The 21,989-nt window shown below is 43.0% G+C and overlaps 1 protein-coding gene across 1 annotated transcript in view; it reads left to right on the top strand.

Annotated features, from left to right (window-relative positions):
- Nucleotides 1-21,989, top strand: part of C8a (complement C8 alpha chain) — a 51,346-nt gene that overhangs the window by 13,365 nt on the left and 15,992 nt on the right. The window contains exons 3-7 of the mRNA XM_021200937.2: nucleotides 481-625; nucleotides 1,804-1,951; nucleotides 5,319-5,508; nucleotides 6,245-6,445; nucleotides 7,087-7,327. Of these exons, the coding sequence (XP_021056596.1) occupies nucleotides 481-625; nucleotides 1,804-1,951; nucleotides 5,319-5,508; nucleotides 6,245-6,445; nucleotides 7,087-7,327 (925 nt within the window). The remainder of the gene's footprint in view (nucleotides 1-480; nucleotides 626-1,803; nucleotides 1,952-5,318; nucleotides 5,509-6,244; nucleotides 6,446-7,086; nucleotides 7,328-21,989) is intronic.

Here is a 21,989-nt window from a genome sequence, read left to right as displayed (position 1 = left end):
ACCTTCATTTCTTATCACTGCTCCATCTCAGTCTGTGAATTCCTCAGAGATGATAGGAAAGGCAGGCAAATAGGCAGGTGCTAAGTCATCATCTTATTTGACAAGCGCTAAGAAAGACAGAGGAGATAGAGTATGATCAAGTTAGGGAAGGCTGTCCAGAGAAGGGAAGCCATGAACTTGAACAGATAAACACTTGTAACTGGTTGAATATGGGAAGAGATGTAAAAGGGCCTTTATAATGTGCTCGTCCCAGCCTTTCATTCGATACTCTGCATCCCTATTTGGAATTCCAGCTGACGACTGTGCCACCTTTGTCCGAACACCACACGGTGCATGCTCATGTGTCCCCTTGTAAGACACAGCCCCGAAGGCGGCTTTCACTCATCAAACAGTTATTCCTTATGTTGAGCTGAGACCTGCCTACACGGATCTTGGTTGATTGATTGACAAGACGATGTCTGGTTCACATTCTGATTCTAGTACCGATACCGGAGCCTCTTGCAGCCAAGCAAGTTTGGAGGAACCATCTGCAGTGGTGATATCTGGGCCGAGGCCAGCTGTGACAGCCCCACACCTTGTCTAAGGCAGGCACGGTGTGGACAGGATTTCCAGTGTGGAGAGACAGGTGGGTAGCGTGCCAACACGGCAACAGCTGCACTAGTCAAGCGCGCTATGCAAAGTACGTACTCGGGGGTTGGTTACAGTGTCGACTCCTGACGGCTGGAGGTTCAGGAGAGAGCCCAGGAATCTGAATTTTCAGTCAAGCCAGCAACCCATACAATTTTAAAAGCGATTGTTGTTTTTTTTTTTTTTTAAAAATGTTATGTGTATGTATGTGTAGGAGGATGGTACATGCATGTGTTAGCACAGGTACCCGTACAGGTCAGAAAAGGGCTTCAGATCCTCTGGAGTTAAAGTTACAGTCTTTTTGACATAAGCCGCCAACTGATATGAGTGCTCAGAACTGAATTCAGGTCCTATGCAAGAGCAACACACACATTCTTAACTGCTGAGCTAGCCCTTATAGTTTTGATTCATTTATACATATATACATATATATATTTGATTAATTTATGAAAAGTTCAATTCACAGCAATTAATAAATTACATTTATTAAACAAATACTAGGTACATAGTATGCTCTAGTCAGTGTACCATCTGCTGTTAACATGCAAATTAAAAACAATGTACGTGACCTTGAGGTTAGTCCTAATCTTTCTGGAAAAGAGACCTACAAGAGGTCAATTATAGTATCATGGGATGTATCCATTGGGTTGTGTGCAATTCTCTATCAGGGAGTACCCAGATATGCTTTAGGGACTCAGAACAGTCCTTAAAATGGCATTTGAGTTGAAATTTGGAATATGCGCGTGCAAAAAAAAAAATGAGAATTCAAAGACTTATAATCCAGAATCTTTGTAGCATAAAGGCTTTAGAAACAGACAGGTTGGGGGATGAGCCCCCAAGATAACCTGGAACAAGGTAGGTTACAGGGTTCAGATTGTGGCATTTGGAAATGTGGGAACCCTTGGCAGACATAGAGTAAGAGTATAGTGTGGGCAGATTGGCACTTCAGAAGGTGACAGGTGGATTTGATGTGGAAGCTGGATTTGAGACTGCAAGCTAAGGGTGGACCTGAGCTAAGGGATACAGCACACAACTAGAGAACTTGGGAGGACGGAAGAGGAGGTGCAAGCAGAGAGAACAGGACAGGTAAGAGGGTAAAAGTAGGCCAGCCTCATGACTAACCAACAGTGCTGAGGAATACGGTCCAGGAAGCCTCCTCAGCCTGATATCCCTCAGGTCGCTGCCTGAAACGCCACCTGGTGTGTAACGGAGATAACGACTGCCTCGATGGCTCTGATGAGGAAGACTGTGAGGATGTCAGGGTCACTGAGGATGACTGCCGCCAGTATGAACCAATCCCAGGATCTGAAAGGGCAGCCTTGGGGTAAGTGGCCATCTTGGGGGATGTTCGAGAGAAGAAAATGGTCCCTTTTTCATTATGGGCATGAGGCAGAATAGACCTGTTCTGGAAAGTGCCTCTGAAGGGTTCCTGGAAGTAGCTCTTGCCTCCTGAGGGAGCTTGCATCACCCTGGTAATGTGATATCACCCACACTTTCTATCTTTTTCAACCCAAGGGTCCTCCTTCCCTGTCTACAGGCCCTCTCCTCTCAGCCCAATTTCTTTCATTTACAAGGCTATTGTCTGCCATGAAGTCTTCTTAGATGTCCCCCAGGGCAGCTCTCCCCAGATGCATCTGACCTTTCTAATAGCCTTGCTCATGGCACACTCTGGACAGTCTAACAGTGAAGAAAATGGGCTTCTGCGTGAGACGGAACCTTGGCCCTCTCTCTACCTTGTTGCTTGAATCACTTCTCAGACCACAGTTCTTCTGTTGAGCTGAAATTAGCCCCCATTCTAATTTATCTTCACCGTACACCTCACATCCAGGCTCACTTGCCCACATGCCTCATGCTTGGTCTTCCTGCACATTAATCAGTTTGTTTCTTTTTTTTTTTTTTTTTTTTTTCCTAGAGTGTCTTCAGTTATNCTAGAGTGTCTTCAGTTATATCCTACTATGGTTGACTTCTTATCTAGTGCTGTGGACTGAATTGTGGTCCTGTCCACTTATGTCAGAACCCTACGCACCTAAAGTGATTACATTTGCAGACGGGGATTTGAGGGAACAATTCAGGTTGAATTAAATCATCCATAAGGATTGGTATCTAGCTACTTCCAGGAACGCTTCCCTATCCACAAGGATTGGTATAAAGAGATACTGCACTCTGTTTTCACAACTGTACTGACAAGAATCTACATAAGGACACGAAAAGAGCATCTGATTGCAGGCCCCAAAACTGGAACCAACCTAAAAATTAATCCCTTGATTTTGACTCTAGAACTAAAGAAAAAATTGATTTCTGAAGTTTAAGGCACCAATCTGATATTTTTAAAGCACCCCAAATTTCCCATTAATAGGACTGTAGGACATGATTTCTGGAAAAATCTAGGAGTGTCTCTCACCTGCTCTTGGGTATGCTTGAACAACCATAGTCCCTACAGTTCACAGAATATCTTCTGTTACTATTCCAACATACAGCTATCTTAGGATTTATTGCTATGAAGAAACACTATGACCAGGGCAACTCTTATAAAGGAAACGATTTAATTGGGCTGGCCACTTACCCCTTTGTGCACATGCCTAGATTTCTCAGAGAGTAGAATTCTTACTGTACTTTTCATTTCCACTGGAGCCTTTCCACATGTAGTAGGCTTAATGTTTACATACAATTTTGAGACTGACTGATGCTCTGAGGTTTCATTTGGTGTATATCAGAGGCTGCACTTTTAAACAATGGACAGAAACCTGCTCAGTGGATGGCAGATTGAAACTGCAGGATGGGGATAAAGACACAGAAACAGAATTTAGTGCCAAAAACAACTTGGAGAGAAATCCATTGTGACTATAGATAGGCAAATTATTCTTCCTTCCTTCCTTTCTTTCTTTCTTTCTTTCTTTCTTTCTTTCTTTCTTTCTTTCTTTCTTCCACTTCAACTTCTACATTTGCCAAGTTGTCATGAAATCTAAAGTTAATGTGTGTTAAACCTCTAGTTTAGTATGTATTTAATTGATCATAGCTATTATTACATGACTTTTATTAATAAGAAAGAGACATAGAAAGGAAATGAAGATGGGCATTCACATACTTTGAATTGATAAGGCATGTCAGACGCTATGTAATTATCCACTTATTCTTTGAGGTAGATTGTAGCCACAGTTTATCTTTTGTTCGTCTTTGGCCTTTGTGCCTGTCACAGAGTGCATGAACAGTCACACGAGTGCCAGGCAGAAGATTAAGTATCGACTGCCAGGAACACAGGGGTTAGGGGGAAGCACTAACTAGAACAACTCAAAAGACAACTTTTGAGTTGAGTGTCAAAGGCTACTTAAGAATTTGGGAGTCAAGAAGAAGCAGTACCTTTACACAAGAGACGTTTATGCCCAGTCTTAGAACTCTTAATCATTCCTGATGTCTACACTATGGTGACAAAGTTACAGTTAGTTAGAGTAAGTGGCAGAGCTGGAAATTACCCAAGGATCTCCCTGATAGTCACCGAGTGCACATTCATCATTCCAGACTGCCTCAAAGACAGTGAATTTTCTGAAGATTGGAGCCTTACACATATATAGTTATTCAAATTCACTTTTTAGTAGCAGAACCGTTTTCTGAAATAATACTAAAATTAGCAGCAGAGGGTATCCATCATGGTTAATTTTCTATGGCTATGATTAAAACAGTGTGACCAAGGCAGTTATAAAACCAAGTGTCTCATTTGGGGCTCATGCTTCCAGAGGGTTAGAGTCATGACCTCTCATGGTAGGAAGCATGGTGCTGGAGTGGTAGCTGAGAACTTATACTTGATCCACAGGAAGGAGAGAGAACTAGACTGGAATGGTGTGGGCTTCGGAAACCTCAAATACCATCCCCAGTGACATACCCTCCTCCAACAAGGTCACACCTCCTAATATTTCCTCAAATAGTTCAAAACACTGGGAAACAAGCATTTATATACATGAGGTAATGGGGCCATTCCCACTCAAACCATGACAGTGTCTATTCAGTGTGATATATGCCAAGCCTGTCTAGGATACTTTAACATAGATTACGTGTAGCTAACTCTAGGGGGGAAGTACTTTTACTAACTGCTTTTAACAGATGACTAAAGTGGGGCAGAGAGATGAGATGATTTGCCTATGCTCACACAGCTGTCTGTGGCACTAATTTAACTGGCTTCTATGCTTGGATTCTTAGAAAAATCCATACACATTACCCTGTAACTTAACAGCTAATCAGAACTGCCTCCTAAGGACACTGGCCCAGATGCTCTGGCTAACAGCTACCTGGGACTCGGGCCTAGTCCACCTAGTCTTTCAGTATTGCCTACTTGAGGGAACACCAGGGCTCCATCAAATGTACTTGTTAAAAAACCACCCCTCAACCTACTAACTACAGTATGTTCTAGAGCAGTGTGGTTCTCTACCTGTAGGTCCTGACCCCCACAGGAATTGCATATGGGATATCCTGCATATCAGATATTTTCATGATTATTTCTAGCAGTAGCAAAATTACAGTTATAAAGTAGCAAAGGAATAATTTTATGGTTGGGGATCGCCACAACATGAGGAACTGTATTAAAGGGTCACAGCATTAGGTAGATTGTAAAACAAAGGGCCTATATATAGGATGGCATGTTGCATTTTCTTTGCCTTTGAAAAGATTTTTTTTTTCAAGATATTGTTTTTCCAACTTAGGTACAACATCCTGACTCAAGAAGAAGCCCAGAGTGTTTACGATGCTAAGTATTATGGGGGCCGGTGTGAAACTGTGTACAATGGAGACTGGAGAAAACTGCAGTACGACCCCACCTGTGAGCGCCTCTACTATGGAGATGACGAGAAATACTTTCGGAAGCCCTACAACTTCCTTAAGTACCACTTTGAAGTAAGTCTTATGGAGGCAGTATAGGGTGAGATGGCGGAAGCCACCTGTCGGGGAGATAGCTTGCTCTGAAGGCTTTTATTCTCCACAGGGCTTCAGGTGACTGAAGGCTCCTTCTGGCCTGCTGCACATGTATGTTCAGTGTTGAGGGTGATGAGATGGGAGTGTAGGGGAGCACATGTTCTCAGGCTCACAAGCTCTGAAGTTGTACTTCTATTGTTCAAATATAGGATAAAATACTGGCCTGGCTTAAGTCACCCGGGAAATGCAACCTTGTTGAGTGTGCGGAAAGAAATAACTGGACATTTGTGGGCAGCACCAAACCTCACTTATTGGGACTATTGCTTGCCACCCGGCCTTCTTGACCACTTTCCATGCAGGTCAATGCCAAGTCCTCTAGATTTCAGCATTTCTTTGTAGTTCAAGCAAGGGCCCCCCTTTCATAAATGAGCAACCCTTCACTCCCAAGAAAATCTGTCCTTTGAACATAATGTTTTAACACAACTGTCTACATGCAGGAACAAGCAGGTGTGTATGTAGTATGCGAATAAATATTTCAGAAGTTCCACTTAACGCAAAGTAGAACATTGTTGGATTTTCTCTACTTTAGTGAGGATCAATCTGATGCATGGGTTTGCTTTTGAAAGCAATCTCCAGGCATCTTACAAACCAAAGATCCTGATGGCACACCTGAGTTAAGAACCAGGCACAAAGCTAACATCGAGTTTTCTCTTTTCAGGCCCTGGCGGATACTTTATTCTCCTCAGAGTTTTATGACGATGCAAATGAACTCTTTTTAAACATAAAGAATGCCAAGTTCCACTCAGGTGGCGTAACTGTTGGCGTAGCCCCAATAAAAAGTCCTGTCTCAGTAGACGTGTCTGGATCCGGATCCAAAGCATCCTCATTCCTGAGAAAGTTAGACAAGTATAATGAGAAGGTATTAAAACATAAAGTCTGCGCCTCTCAGTATCCCATAATCTACACTGAACACGTATTACCTTAATTGCATTAAAAAGTACAGTAGTAATTGAACCTTAATTTGCTTGTGTAATTGGAAACGTCTGATCAGTGGTGATCGTGTTTGTTTTTTATTATGCCTTTACACACAGACTCATCATCACAAATGGAATAGAGCCGCACTGTGAGACTAGAATGTCTATCATTCTGCCCCTCCTCCAGTCTTTGCACAGTTACCTAGAACATATAGGAAAAATACATAGAATGGTTAGATTAAAGAAGATCAGCTAGATGCTCTTAATTTGACTTCCATGGTTTCTAAAACAAGACTCCCCCTCCCATAAGAGGGATAGGAAGGTTTGCATGCTCATCTGTCTACCAGACATTTGCCCCTCAGTACCGAATCTGTGTGCAATTACTGTGAACAAGACCTGGGTGGGCAAAGAACAGAGGGGAATACATGGGAGAAGTCTTTCCTACACTGGTATCTAAGATATGCTTGTCAAATCTAACACTGTATTATCACATGTGTTGATGAGCTTGTGTTTCCTTTTATTTATTTATTTATTTATTTATTTATTTATTTATTTATTTATTGCCTCATTTGGATGCTGTCGGAAGAGATACGGCTTCATGAGAGTGTCTACAAAGGTACAGACTGCACATTTTAAGATGAGAAGGAGCAATATTGTGCTGGATGAAGGAATGCTGCAGTCATTAATGGAGCTCCCGGAGCAGTTCAACTATGGCATGTATGCCAAGTTCATCAATGACTATGGCACCCACTACATCACCTCTGGAACCATGGGTGGCATTTATGAATATGTTATGGTGCTTGACAAAGAGAAAATGAAAGTTGAAGGTAAGTAGATCCAGACCTACATGCACAGTGGGCAGCACACATAGAAGGACGTGTGTCTTAGTTTCATTTGTTGTTTCTGGGATACAATACCCCATCAAAAGCAACTTAGGTGACAGAGGATTTATCTCACAGTTTCAGGTTTCAGTCTATTGTGGAAAATGACAGTGGCTGGACCTTGAGACAAAGGGTCAAATTGCATCTATAGTCAAAAGGTCAAGAGAAATGAATGCAATCAATACTTGTGCTTATATATACCCATGTAGAACTCCAGATCCTACCAAGGGGATAGTTTACCCACAGTGGGCAGGTCTTCCCTTTCCAATCAAAATAATCAAGAGAACCATTCATAGATGTACCCACAGGCTAACTTGATCTAGACAACCCCTTATTTGACTTCACCAGTCATTCTAGACTGCCACTTTGGCAGTTAAAATGAACCACCACAGCACGCTTTTAGTGTCTACTGATTCTGACTCTGGGGTAGTGCGTTATCATTTCCAGGGAGGCAAGGGGCATTAGAATGCCTTGCTAAGGAGTACCAAAGGGAGGGCTTGAACTTAGACTAGCTTGGTCCCCTAAACTGTGTTCTTCCTATACCCTTACAGTTACCTCTCCATAAAGAAAGAATTTGGGGAGTTTTGTTATTTAAAATGTGAAGACTTGTTTTGACTATAGAGTTCTTGGTAAAGAAACTTCTTTGCAGTTAGTTAATCCTAAATTCCTTTGTCCTTAGTCTCCTCTTCCATCCTCTCCCTCCACCACCACCTTTCTGTGATAGGCTGAATGTTCATTTTTTTTTTTTTTTACTTATGTCACCAACTTCTGGATTAGCCTTTCCAATTGCTCTTAGCAGTTGCCACCAACAGATAGATACTTCACAGATCAAATGATTAACATCCTGAAAGATGAAGAATAGCATCTGAAACCCTTTGCGTGCCGTCATCAGCCTTCATGACTCCCATTTAACCCACAGTGGTTCTCACTGTGAGCTCAAAGCCAGCCACACCACAGCACCTAATAGCTCATCAGAAAGATGACTTCCTAGGCTTTCACCCCAGCCCTGAAGGAAACACTGCTGGAGTATACTCAGTCTGTGATCCCCCTACCCAATAACTCATAAGAAAGGTGGATTTTCAAGCCTTTGTCCCAATCCTAACAAAGGAAGCTCTATTGGAGTGTACACTCCGTTGTCTGAGTTTTCACATGACCCTGCATGCGATTCTGGTACCCCCTACAGAGAACCACTGACCTAATCCATAGCGATCACAGGTTGTAAGATCCACCCCCCCTACTGCAAAACCAAGTTCACATGCCCAGCTTTAAGATGCCAGGCTGTCCACTCCTCTTCTTCAACTTGCTCATATAAAGGACTCATACTTGAGTTTTGAAATGATTTTCCATCTACTAGTATGTCTTCCCCCTCTAGATAGCAACATCAGTGAAAGCAAGAACCTTGTGCCCTATGCTCTTCTGTCTCTTTAATGCTCACACAGGCCCAAGATAAAGCAAATGTACAAAGCAAGACAGGAAGTATTAACTCAGACTCTTGGCTAGCCTAGTTCATTTTTAATTTGTTCTTCTATGTATGTACTTTTGTGTGTGGCAGCGAGGGGGGGGGCGGATAATGCAAGGCATGCTTCTGAAAGTTTACTATACTTGTGCCCAGGATATAATGGTGCCCACTGCCCATTATTTTGCAAGCTGTGGGTTGTAATGCAGTATCAGGTATCAAAGTCAGTGCACAGATTACAAGGACGGTTTTTTTTTTGAGTAACATCAGTAACAAAGGATAAAACACAAAACAGAATAGTAGATGTTAGGAACCAACGACAAGTCATTGATTTGGGAAACCTTTTCCACTTAAATAAAGACGTATATATGTGCACTGTCATACTGAAATACAAAATGTAAAATAATCTTTTACATAAGATTATTGTAAAAAGAGCTTCAAAATCTATTTAAGTGAGTCCCTTTTTAAGTAATTCAAAAAAGCAAGAGAGGAAGGAAGTATTGAGCAAGTATTAAATTCCCCACATAACTCCTTTTGTTTCTCTTCTCATTTAATTTTGTAACAACACATAGAGGATAGTGTTGTACAAATGTTAGCCATGAGAGCACGGAGGCTCATCTGGGAGGTGAATTACTTTGCCCAAGGCTATAGGGATCTGACCTCAGGGCCTTGGCCCTATAGTGTTTCTCTTGTGGTTTAGGCTCCTATCTTTAGTGTTGGGTTACTAATGAGTTGCCTCAGGTTTCTGGTGCCCCTCCTCTGTAAAACAATGTAGGGCAGAAATGGGCTTCCAAAGTGGTTAATATTCAAAAGGAGCCCACCGACAAATTGTCCCGGGATAATTACCTCAGCTCTGTTTATAGAAAACCATATGTCGATAATAGCACAATTTGCTATTTGTGAAGGGCTGATTTTCTATAAATCCAAAAAGTTAGTGTTGCTTTTCTATAAATATGGAAATGTGCTAATCATCACCTCATCTGCTGGAGACCGCTAATAAATCAGAATGTCATTTACATATTAACCTACAAAGAACAAAACCATCTCTACCTTCTTTCCCTTTGACAAACAGCAGCGTGAATGCCTTTTCCCCTATCTGATGTCTGACTGTTTTCCGCTGCCTTCTTTTCCACCCACCCCACCCCACCCCCAAACCCCACATTCCCTTTCTTGCTAGGTATATGTCTTTTTTTCTCTCTCTACTTCTTCTTTGTCCCTGCCCTTTTCACCTTCTTGATCTCTATGACTTTAATTTATATTCTATTAAGTGTGGTTTCCATTAGACATTCTAAGAGGGGCACACTCATGGCTGACCTTGGTTCGGGACGATTTCAGTAAACATACTGCTCTGCAATGGGGACTCCTTTGTCCTTGGGCTTGCCTCAGATCCTTTCTGGGTTTGTCCCAGAGGATGCACAAGGCTGTTTTCTTCTAATATGTCCTTTAGATCAAATGCTTTTCCCCCAAAGATAGCATGGCACCATACTTCAAATATATATTTGAGAAGACTGCATTTGGGGGAGGCAACATAAGACTCCATTGTGATCCTAAACCTTCCTTCCTAAGGGCTTCATGTGACTACCCACTGCAGGAATCATTATATCTGTGGCCTGAATTTGTGGATCTGGATATGTTTTTGTTTCCTTCTTTGACATGCCCTTTGTCTTAGGCTGGGAGCACGCTCTCCATTCTGACTTGTCTGGAATGTGGTCACGTTGCAGACAGTTCCCCTGACATAGGTCACACACTTTAGTGACCCTGTTCTGATGTTTTTCGTTTGTTTTTGTTTATTTGTTTGTTCTGCTTCCTCTCCATTCACGTTCTCTCATCCTGATGCTTCCTTCCCTGGACAGACATCAGCTCACCGTTGTAGCCCTTGTGTAGGTGCCACCCACCATGGCCTGCCTCTGCCCTTTCCTCACAGTTTCTGTTTGTTCATATATTTACTGTGTCTGTATTGGATACCAGGTGCTCTTTATTATTGTAAATCCTAAATCCTTTTCCTTCCTGGTGAGACTTCTTGGCTTTCTTCCAAAGTACAGGTAGACATCTGACCTCCTGGCTCTGTTGCAACCTCGTGTATGAACTCAGTGGGCTTTTTTTTTTTTTTTCTTTCATTTATTCTCTTGCTTTCTGGTCATCATCTCTGTTCTATGGAATGTTATGTAGCAGGCTCATTTTAACCCAGGCTCTTCCGATTGCTTGTCCCCTTTGTCTCAGCTGCCCCTCCCTCCGAGGTTTTCCATGGCAGTGTTCCTGCTACTCAGGCCTCAGTGTCAAAGCCAACACTTCTGAGAGGCCCATCTTGACCAGGGAGGCAAGGCCCTCTTCGTTATGTGGCTCTATCTTAAATTTAGGAAATCATTACTCACTCCTTAGTTGACTTGTGCTAGCCAGCTTCTGTGTGGCTGTGATAAATGCCACGACCAAAGTAGTGTGGAAAGAAAGGACTTAATTGACTTACTGTTCCACATCACAGTCCATCACCGAGGGAAGCTCAAACAGGAACTGAAACAAACACAACAAGGAACAAGGAACACAACAAGTGTATGGGCTTCCTCCTCCTGGCTTTCTCAACTACCTTTAGGTAGCACAGGCCCACCTGCTCAGGGAAGGCACTGCCCATAGTGGGCAATTAGCAATTAAGAAAATGTCCCACAGATATGCTAACTTTATGTAGGTAGGTCCTCGTTTGAGGTTCCTTCTTCCCAGGTGACTCTAGTTTGTGTCGAGTTAATAAAACACACTACCATATGGATATACTTGTTTGTTTATGGTCTCCCTCTTTCTACAACATGAGCATAGGTAGGCACTTCTGCTTTGTCATTTTCTGCATTTATTTCCCAGCACAGTGCATGGACCATAGCAGGGATCTAATGACTGGTGCTGAATCCATCATCTATCTGTCAATCCATCCACCTACTACCTATCACCTATCTATGTACCTATCTATGAATCTATGTATATGTGTATGAATCTATCTATCTGTCTATCTATCTATCTATCTATCTATCTATCTATCTATCTATCTATCATCTGTCTGTCTGTCTGTCTGTGTCTGTCTGTCTATCTGTCTATCTGATCTGATCTTCCTCATTACAAACTGGTATATTTTCCATATCAAAGTCATCCATTTGAGACATGAATGTGCCCTATCCAGGATGTCTAACAGAAGGGGCACTTAATGGAAAGCAAGTTCAATTCATAGAGCTCAAAGATAAGATACCAACAAAATTGCAACTTATGATAAGAGAACATTAACAGGGTGTAGAAACAGAGAATGATGGCATGCATTGGCAAGGAACACTCACTTAGCTCTGTGTGTTCAGAGATCGTCTCTCTGAGGTGATACAATCCAAGCCATGCTAAGAGGTAAAGTATAATGAGGAGACACGGAAGCAGGAGAGGGTATTCTGGGTAAAGTGGGTGGCTTTGAGAAAGACCCTGCAGGTGGAAGGTGTGTAAGGGGATTCAGAGTGAAAGGAGGCATGTGTGCTGAAGCCTTTTAGCAAAGGGAAGAATAACAGGAAAGGACTAAGGTTTTAAGAGGTGGGGCCTGGAGAGATAGCTAAGCCACAAAGGATATACTGCTCTTGCAGAAGATCTGAGTTCATTTCCCAACATCCATGTTGGGCTGCTCAAAACTTCCTGTAACTCCTGCTCCAGGGGGATCTGATACTTCTGACTTCTTGGGTAACTGTATTTATGCACCCATACTCACATACAAACTGCCATACATACATAGAAGTTAAAAAGCAATAAACAAACATTTAAAGCTATAGAAAGTCTCTCAAAGACCCCCTGATAATAGAAAGAAGGGTGGAGCATATCTGCAATGACATGGGTGTCCATCTGGGTGCACTACCGTCTGACCCATTGGACTATAGACTGTTTGGCTGCTATGTGGATCACAGATAGAAAGCAGCGAGGGTGGACTCAGGGCGAACACTTAGAGGCTTTTGCTGAGTTCAGGTAGGAGATAAAGAACTGAAATAGAAGAACATGACAGATCTGAGTCATGTGACAGCGAATCTTGATTAGATGAAGACATGCTTAGGACATTAGTCTTGGCTGGTGTTGTCAGAAACGACCACAGTTGTCCTCTCACCTTGTACAAGCATCTTCTGAACTCCCCAGCTTCCTAGAACTGACAGGTAGGAAGTGACCAACATTTATATGTCACCATTTCAGGTAATTTCACATGAGTTTTCTCATTCATCAGTGATCCTGGGAAATCTGTTTCCTTAGTTTTAGCTGGTTAAAAGTACTCAAGGTTTTCTGAATTAAAATCCTCGTATACCTTTCCATGACAGTTGCCTGTCTTAGGACTCCCAGCCTGTGAGTCCTGTTGGCTTTCTCTCTGCCTCCCCATCGATCACTGGCTACCACTCCTGTCTTCACAGTCTCTACTTCCCCTGGGTGTCTGCTTCTACCACGGATTGGGCTACTTTCTGCCTTCTCTGTCAGTCTCCCCAGGGACACTTAGATGAGGAAAGTGGCAATGGTGGATGGCTATCCCACAAATGACATTGGGAATGAATGATGTGGCAGTGGTCTGCTTTAGTCCTTCTTTTTAGCTAAGGACTTGTGACATTTGTTACTATGCAGCTTGTGTTGGCACTCAGAAGACTGATGTAAAAAGGTTTGCCAGGTTGGTCTACATGGAGAGAGTCTATCCCAAGAATAATGGAGAGAGATGGTAGACAGTGTGAGAATTAACCAATACAACAGTGACTAAAGCACTATGATAAATAAGGTACCATCCAAACAGTAGTTACTGTTGTGAACCATGATTTCACGTGGGCTCAGTCAATACTAAAGGCATGTGAATTAAGAATCAGACCTGTTGTGGAAGCAAAGAGTCTAAACACTTAAGTCAAAAACCCAGGGGGGCCGTCTCCATTCTGGGTGACTCTGACCAATCACCACCAGAGCTCCTTTCACCGCTCCGCTTCAAAGCCTAAATGAGGATGGCAGTAAAGGTTTATTCAAGAATGATTTCATGAACATGATGACATGGTAAACATTCAATAGGTGTTTCCCCCTTTAATGCAAGATATTGATATGATTATTTAATTGGCCGGTTAAAATCATGGGACTAGTTACTCATTAATTGTGTCATTCTGAGTAGATTACTTAATCACACAAAATCCAATCTCATCTGCAAGCTGGATATATTATCCTTCCCCCTCATGGTTAAGGATGGGCAAATGAACTTATTTGCAAAGAACACTTAGTGTAGTGCTCAGACTCCAGTAAGTGCTCAGAAAACGTTGTTAAAGTCAGATCTGGATGGCAGCTATGCTAACTGCTAGACCACCAACTCCTCCAATAAACAGCTCTGAATCAAACTGCTGGGCTGTGTGTGTGTGTGCCACTTATTAGCCATGTGGCCCACGGACACATTCATTAATGTTTCTGAACTGCAGTTCCCTTCTCTTCCAAATGAGACAATGAAAGATGTACTTTATAGATTTGTTTTAATCATTTATTTTTATTTATATATATATTGGTGTTTTCCCTGCATGTATGTCTATGTGAGGGTGTCAGGTCTCCTGGAACTGGACTTTTAGATAGTTTTGAACCACCATGTGGATGTTGGGAATTGAACCTGGGTCCTTTGGAAGAGCCACTAGTGCTCTTAACCACTGAGCCATCTCTCTAGCCCCGCAGATTTGTTTTAAATCAGCATCCAGCCCAGAGCCTGATAAGGAAATTCAGAAGTGTTATCCATTCTTGAGCTATGAAATTGTCGTTGGTTTTTGTCCATTTTCTGGATCTATAACTGAATACCTGACAAGGTTACGTACCTAGAAGACCGATTTAGAACTCATGATTCTAAAGGTCAGGTAGTTTAAACACCTGGCATAGGTAAGAGTTCACATTGCACCATCACTTGGCAGAACAACCAAAAGGCAAGTGGGTACACAGAAGGGAAAGAATGAATGCACCCACCGTCACTTATGAGAGCCCCCCCCCACCCCAAGACTACAATACTGAGAATAGAATTTCATCATGAGTTCATCTTCATGGGATGAACTACAGTCAGAGCATGGCAGTGACATTGTTACTGTGTGCCTTCCAATTTCCCAGCCTTCCAGCTTCTGAACGTAATCTTAACTGTTCTCTCATCTCTAAAGTGGGGATAAGAAGAAGACCTATATCACAGGGTTCTGCAGCTGGCCAGTACTGAGACATTGCTCAAACAGAAGGGAAATCACTAACATTATGTCCTGCCCGCTGTGGCTGATGTTTCGTCTGTAGACCCGAAGCCTCAGCCATCATGTCTCCTCCCCCACCTGCCCAGTTTTTCAATCAAGGTCATTCATTTCTGTCTCCAGAGCTTCATCCAGTTTGGGAGGGTCTGTTTTTCTCATTTGTCAAGGTCACTTGGGATTCTCATCACTATCTTTCAAAGTGTTAACAACTCTGTCGGAATCAGCGTGTGTTCTCCATCATCCTTGCCCCTGATGGATGCCAGATAACAGTGACCCTGGAAAGGCCCTTCCAGCAAGAGTGTAGTTCATCTGACCCTTCATTGATCATCCTCTTCCATCAGGGTCCTTGGGCCAGCTGACCACCACTAAAACACAACTTAGAACAAGCCACAAGGGTAGAATTAATTATTGCTTCCCTTGTTCTTCCTCCCACCCTCCTGCCTTCCTTATTCATTCATCCCTTTAGCTCTCTATTAAATAAACATTTGTTAAACACACTTAACATGGGAGGCACTGTCCAGATACCAACATGATTAATAAGTATTCCTGCTCATCAGGGGGCCCAGAGAAGGCAGTGGGTTTCTCTTTGTTATAATCACCTGATTATAGTCATGGATGATTTACTTTGTGGGTAGCCAAATGAGTTGCCACCCAAAGTGACTAATGATTTAAATTTTCATTCACCATACCTAGAATCAACCAAAGTATTTGATTTTAATAAAATATATTTACATGTAGTAGCACCTAATATTTGTAAAGCAAATATACAATCACATCTGGTATTCAAATTAATCTCTGTAATAGTTTCATGAGGAATTGTGTTATTATTTCCTCTAATTTTTTTAGAGAGAAATCTGAGGCCCAAAGAGCTTAAGTAAACACTGTAACGTGACTCAGTGCTGATCCAAGGTCTTCTGAATTAGAGTTTGTATATCTTCCAAATATGTATCTCTTTTCCCATACAGCGATACATTCTTCCATTCAGTCTGATGTTATACAACACCATAGACATGGTGGTAAGGCCAACCAACAGTTCCTGGGCGTCTGCTGAGAGGTTGACATTGGGCTAATAAATTTAAATTCATTATTTCAGTTAATGAGAAGGCATTTGTGAAAAGTAAAATAAAATGTATACTTTACAAAGGACTGATGTTCAGAAATGTCAAATAATTTCCCCAGTGTCTTGCATCTATCTCAAAGATGTATATCTATGTATCACTGGAATCAGGTGTCAGTCTTGGAAACTGTAATCTTAACCAGCAATTCTATTGTGTCTCAAAGGTGTTATATTCTCAGGATTTTCAAACCTCACAATATAACCTATTAGTGGTTTGTCAAAGAAATTTAGTAGATCATTAATAGCATTAAATTATCACCAACACACTAAAATATGGTATGATGCAGAATCATGTATGTCACTCAAAATATGAGTAAGTACTAAAACTTTATTTAGCTGAATGTGTGGAAGCTGGATTCCATTGTAAAATGTATTTCTTACTTTTAGAGATAGTCAAAAGACTATTAAAAATTCTGCCTTAGTATGCTGTGCTCCATTGATTATGCACATATACCAAACCATACTAATAAAGGAAAATGACCAATAGCTACAAAAAAGGCACCAGGAAGTATATTAGTTGGAGCTTTCCAAAGAAAGAGAATCAGTAGTATATATTTCTCTAGAACTTTGTACAAAATATATCCTATTACAGAGATTTGCTGTAAGGGATAAACTCACAAATGAGACATTCCCAAATGTTTTGTTAGCAAGCTGGAGGTCCAGGACAAGCCATACAGACTGTAAATCTGCACTGAGCACCCATGATTTCCGGTCCATAGAGGTGAAGGATCCAGATCCCTGCCCTAGAGCAATGTGCCGTTATCTGGAGGTCTCTATAACACCATTCTAGAGTAGAAACAGACACAAGCAAAAGCTCAAAGGAGAGACCAACCCAGCTTTCAGCCTCTGATGACATTCAAACTTTCAGGAAGTCACATGAGAGTGGCTGAAACTAGTAGGAAGGGTGAATGCTAGCAGGCCAGCGTCCAGGCCCGCTTCATGTTCAATTCAGTTGAGGAGGCCTTGGTCCTGTGTGGGTTATGTTAGGAAGAGTAATGACAACAGTGGCCAGGAATGAAGTCATTGTGGGCCTCAAAAGCCAGAGAAGATAGCCAGCTACAAAGGGCATAAAAAGATGAGCACTAACTTGGAGGGTCCCTGGTGCTGGGAAAGATGGTCAGCATCCATATAAGTATGCATTGGTCTTGTCCATACTCTACTTAACCTCCATCTAGGTTGCAGTGCTATATTGAGACACATTCATCCCTGAACATTCTCACATTCTCTTTGGGATTCTGCAGTCCCTCTCAGTCCTTCCTTGCCTATCTGATGGATGCTCAATCTTAGGTTTCTGCCTAGCTTATATAAGACTTCTAAGCAATCATTCTATCCTTCCATTTCTGGACTGGATGCCTGCCTTTAAGAGCTTCAGTGGCCTTTAGACCTAAATATGCGTTTCACTCTATAGCATGTACCTCTTTCCAGATGGGTTCCGTTGTTTGGTAAATTTGCAGAGTCCTGCCCAAGGATGGAGGCTAAAGCCCACTGCAAATCAGAATCCTAACTTGGCACACATTCTTTGGAGCTTTCCTGGTTCTCTGCAGAGTTGCGTGTTTTCCTAAGGGGTTGTCACAGCTCCTTTGGACAGTGAGAAGGGTGAGGTAGACAGAAATGTGATTGTGAAGAGTCCTATACTCATGGCTAAGCAGTCTGGAATGGCCCAGCAGGTCTTTTGCTGTGCCCGCTAACCAACCAGTCACCCTGAACAGACAGTAGCTGGATTCTAACAAGCTCCAGGCTTTATCCCCCAGTTACCATGACAACCAGGCTTCACGGTGATGGATGGTATTGATTGACTGACAGACTCCTGGTGTCTTGGCTCCATCCCCATTCCCCTTAAGTCATTTGCATACACATGGAATTGAGAGTCACTCAGTGCCATCCTCTGACTTTGTCCTGATTTTTGAATTTCCACTTCTAATATCATTGAAAATAGCTTCATACTTAAAGGAAAAATCTGATATGGTATTATAATTCTTCCCACCCTTAGCTTTTCAGGCAATATAACAGGAGGGCATAGGCTTTGGGTGCCTTGGTTTACCCTCCCTGGATACTTACTTATCTGCAGTCTGGGTGTTGCCTATACTGGCTTCACTCACCCATGTCCTGGCATATTATAGCGCTAAAGTATTGATGCAGAGAAGCTATCATCACAAACTTACCTGCAGCCTCCAGTCTAAGATCTTTCATATTGAGACTCAGGAGCTCAGAGCCCTTAGAAACCTGCAGCACTTCCCAAACCAGCAATAAGTGGTAGTATTGGGCCTTGAATAACATTTCTGTGAGCTGTTAACATAACATCTCACCATAGCCCCAGGAGGGGACTGTGCTATCGTCACCTTCTAGGTAGACAAACTGAAGCACGGTGAAGTCAAGCAATTGTCCAGACAGAAGCTGGACAGAAATGGGATTCCAGCTAACGGAGTCTCCCCTTCAGAGCCTGGCCTCCCACACATTGCTCCTTCTCATGGCCAGTATCCTTGTGCAAAAGCAGAGAATCTAAAGGTCATCTCTCATCAGCTGGGCAGAAGGCTGGAATGCAGCCCTAATAGTGCCATTGTGAGTACACCACATGGCCACCACTCTCTGAGTTTTTTTGTGTAATGAGGACATCACTGGAGGGCAACCTTTGCAAGGTTCTTTGGGGGACCACCATTGATCCTAATGACATGTGATGAGTGCTTCTCTGCCCAGCACCACTGGCATGATGACGTAGGCACATGTAGATTTGAGTATGCCCATCTAGCTTTCAAAGACCTGATCCGTGAGTTGCTAGTCACGGAACCTGGAGTGAGTGAGGCAACCACAATGGCGAAGGCACATCGGATACTTCATCGCGTTGTACACTCTTTTCAGAGACTCACTAATAGAAACATTATTCCCATCTTCAAGACCAGAGAACTGGGGCACAAAGAGGTTCAATAGATTAGAGTCACACTACCAGTTAACAGCTACAGACCACATTCTTGCTCGCCAGAGTCATCCTCCTCTAGTAAGCTCATGTGGTCACATCCTCCATGCCCTGAAGATAGTCAGAATGAGATGACGATATAAAGCAAAGGAAAAACACTTCATAAACCACCAAGACTTAACCATGATTATGACAAAGCTCTGGTTTGCATCTTCTTTTAAAAGAGAACACAATCCCCACCCCCCCAAATTTCACACAACTCCCAAGAACAAATATGGTTCCTCAAATGCTTTAGTGGTATTGTCTAGAAATGGTAGAGCTAGCTGGTACCTGAGCACTCCTGAGGGTGTGAAACATGCAAGGCTCTGTGTTGGACCTTGCCTAACCAAACTGTAGCTTCCAGTCTAATAGAAAAAAAAAATGGGCTAAGAAATAAAGAATTCTAAGGATGTGCTAAAAACACCGTGCTGGAGGGAAGCACAGAGGTTCCATGGAGATCCCTAGGGAGTGGGGAAAAGCTAGCCAGAGAAGAACAGGAAGAGGCTCAATGAAAGGAGAAGAAGGCTATCTGACCACAAGGAGTAAAAGAGACAAAGGCACACGGCACTCACACCTGCCAGTGGTTGGAAACAAACCTGAACTTAAACAGATGAATGGAAGCATGACATGGACAGGTGGGATAGGCAGCACATCTCAGCCAGGCCAGCCACAAACTAAGCATTTGTCTTCCCCACTGCAATGGCAGGGGCAGACACTAAGACTCCCCTTTCCCTTCGGAGAGACTGTTTGTGCAGACAACCAGTGTAGCAGAGCAATGCAGCAGATGGATCATAGTCGCCGAGTGCTGTTTGCTTGTCAGGGAGAGATAAATAGTGTATCACACCTGTTTTCCACTTCATACCTTTAATCTGAGCAACGACAGAGCCTCTCTGTGTTCCCGCACCTCAGAAGTCAAGCTGCCTACTTCTGCTTCAGAGCCCTGTGGAATCTGTAGTACTCACACTGAGGCAGGAGGACAGCTCTCTCACACCTGTACCGCTGCCATGCCGAACAGGAAAGCAGACGGTAGACTTGGTGGCCAGAGACATATTCTTTGAGACCCTGGACTGCCAAGCAAACCTTCCTTAAAGCAGCCCTTCTTGGCACCAGGCTAGAGTGAGATGCAACACCCCCCCGGGTGGGGGGCAGTTCCCACTTTTTCAAATCTAGAATTTATGTCGACCTTTCTGAGTACTTACTGTCTTGTCACTGGGAACATGAGCCCTCCACATGGTATCTCTCTGCTGTCTACAGCCTACATTTTTTTTTTTCCCTGAGTGCTTCTTGATCCGCTTGCATCCAGAATCCTCTTTTTGACCCCTAAGGCAGACTGTTCTGGCCTGCTACACATTATCAGATCACTCCTCTGTCTGTTTACCTGTCTTCCCACACTAACTGTCCTTAATCCCCTTTATTCCCAAGACACCTGTGTGTGCTCTGAAACAGCGTTATGTGCTTATCAAAGTTGCCTCAAATGCTTTCTTGAAGCACGAGGGTATGATGGTAACATTTCAGAATCTCAGCATGAGAAGACCTCAGGTCTTCTACTATTCTTGCCTCCTTGCTGACCCCTGATAAGCAGGCAGCCAGCCCCTCGTTCATTGGTCCTCCTCATGAGGAGAGTTCTCTGTCCTCGGAGGCAGCTCATCTCTGGCTGGCTTCTGATCATCATGATGTATCTCTTGGGGAGCCTAAAGCCACCTTTCTGCAGTCTCTGTTCATCTGAGGCAAGTTCTTAGCCCTGTAGTCACACACTCAAGCCTTTTAAAATCCCCCAGAGTTCCCCCCACTCAGCCCCACGTGTCCCCAGAGAGTTGTCTGGTAGTGTTAATACTCAACTGAGGGGAGTTCTCCATGCTTTCAGGTAGACATTCCCCGTAACGAAGGTTATGGCTTTGAATGTGGCTCAGATGGTTAAAACACTTGCTACCGAAGCAAGAGAATTGGGGCTCAGAACCCAAGTAAATGCCGTGAGCATTATGGGAAGGCAGGGATGAAGGTCTTGTCACATATTGCTTCGTACTGTCATGATAAAGACCATGATCAGAATCAACCTGACTTATATGCTTCTCCATCACAGTCCATAGGGAAGGGACTCAGGGTGAGAATCTGGAGGCTGGAACTGAAGCCCAGCCTGGAGAGGAATAGCACTCACTGGCTTTCTTACCATTGCTTACCGGGTTGAATTCTTCCATAACCCAGGAACACCTTCCCTGTGGTAGCACCACTCAAGGTGGGCTGAGTCCTCCCACACTAGTCTTTTATCAAGGAGACCCCTGCAGACATGCCTGTAGGCAATCTGACGGCAGCAGCAGCTCAACTGAGCTTCCCTTTCCTAGGCCAGGCATACGGACATATGCCTTTGATCCCAGCACTCCGAAGAAGAGTCTGGTATATACCTGTGAGTCTGGAGACAGCCTAGTCTACATAGGGACTTTCAGGACAGCTAGGACTACATAGTGAGACACTGGTCTCAAAAATTACTTACTTACTCAATTAATTACTTAATTTCGAAAAGAAAAAAAGGGGCTCCGTCTTCCTAGATGACCCCAGCTTGTGTCAAGTAGACAAAAACAAAACAAAACAAAACAAAAACAACAAAACAACAAAACAAAACAAAACAAAACTAATACTAATTAGGCCCCCACATCAGTGAGCTACGGGTTTGATTGAGAGATCTACCCTCAAAGATAGATTATGGAAGACTCCCTAAGTTCCTTGGCATCTACTTTGAGCCTCTGTACACATATGTACATACATGAACAAGCACGTACACACACATACAGAGAGAGAGAGAGAGAGAGAGAGAGAGAGAGAGAGAAGAAGAAGAAGAAGAAGAAGAAGAAGAAGAAGAAGAAGAAGAAGAG

This window comes from Mus pahari, chromosome 6, assembly GCF_900095145.1.
Source record: "Mus pahari chromosome 6, PAHARI_EIJ_v1.1, whole genome shotgun sequence".
Lineage (NCBI taxonomy): Eukaryota > Metazoa > Chordata > Mammalia > Rodentia > Muridae > Mus > Mus pahari.
Note: the sequence above shows the minus strand (reverse complement) of the source record. Positions and strands in the feature narration are given on the sequence as shown.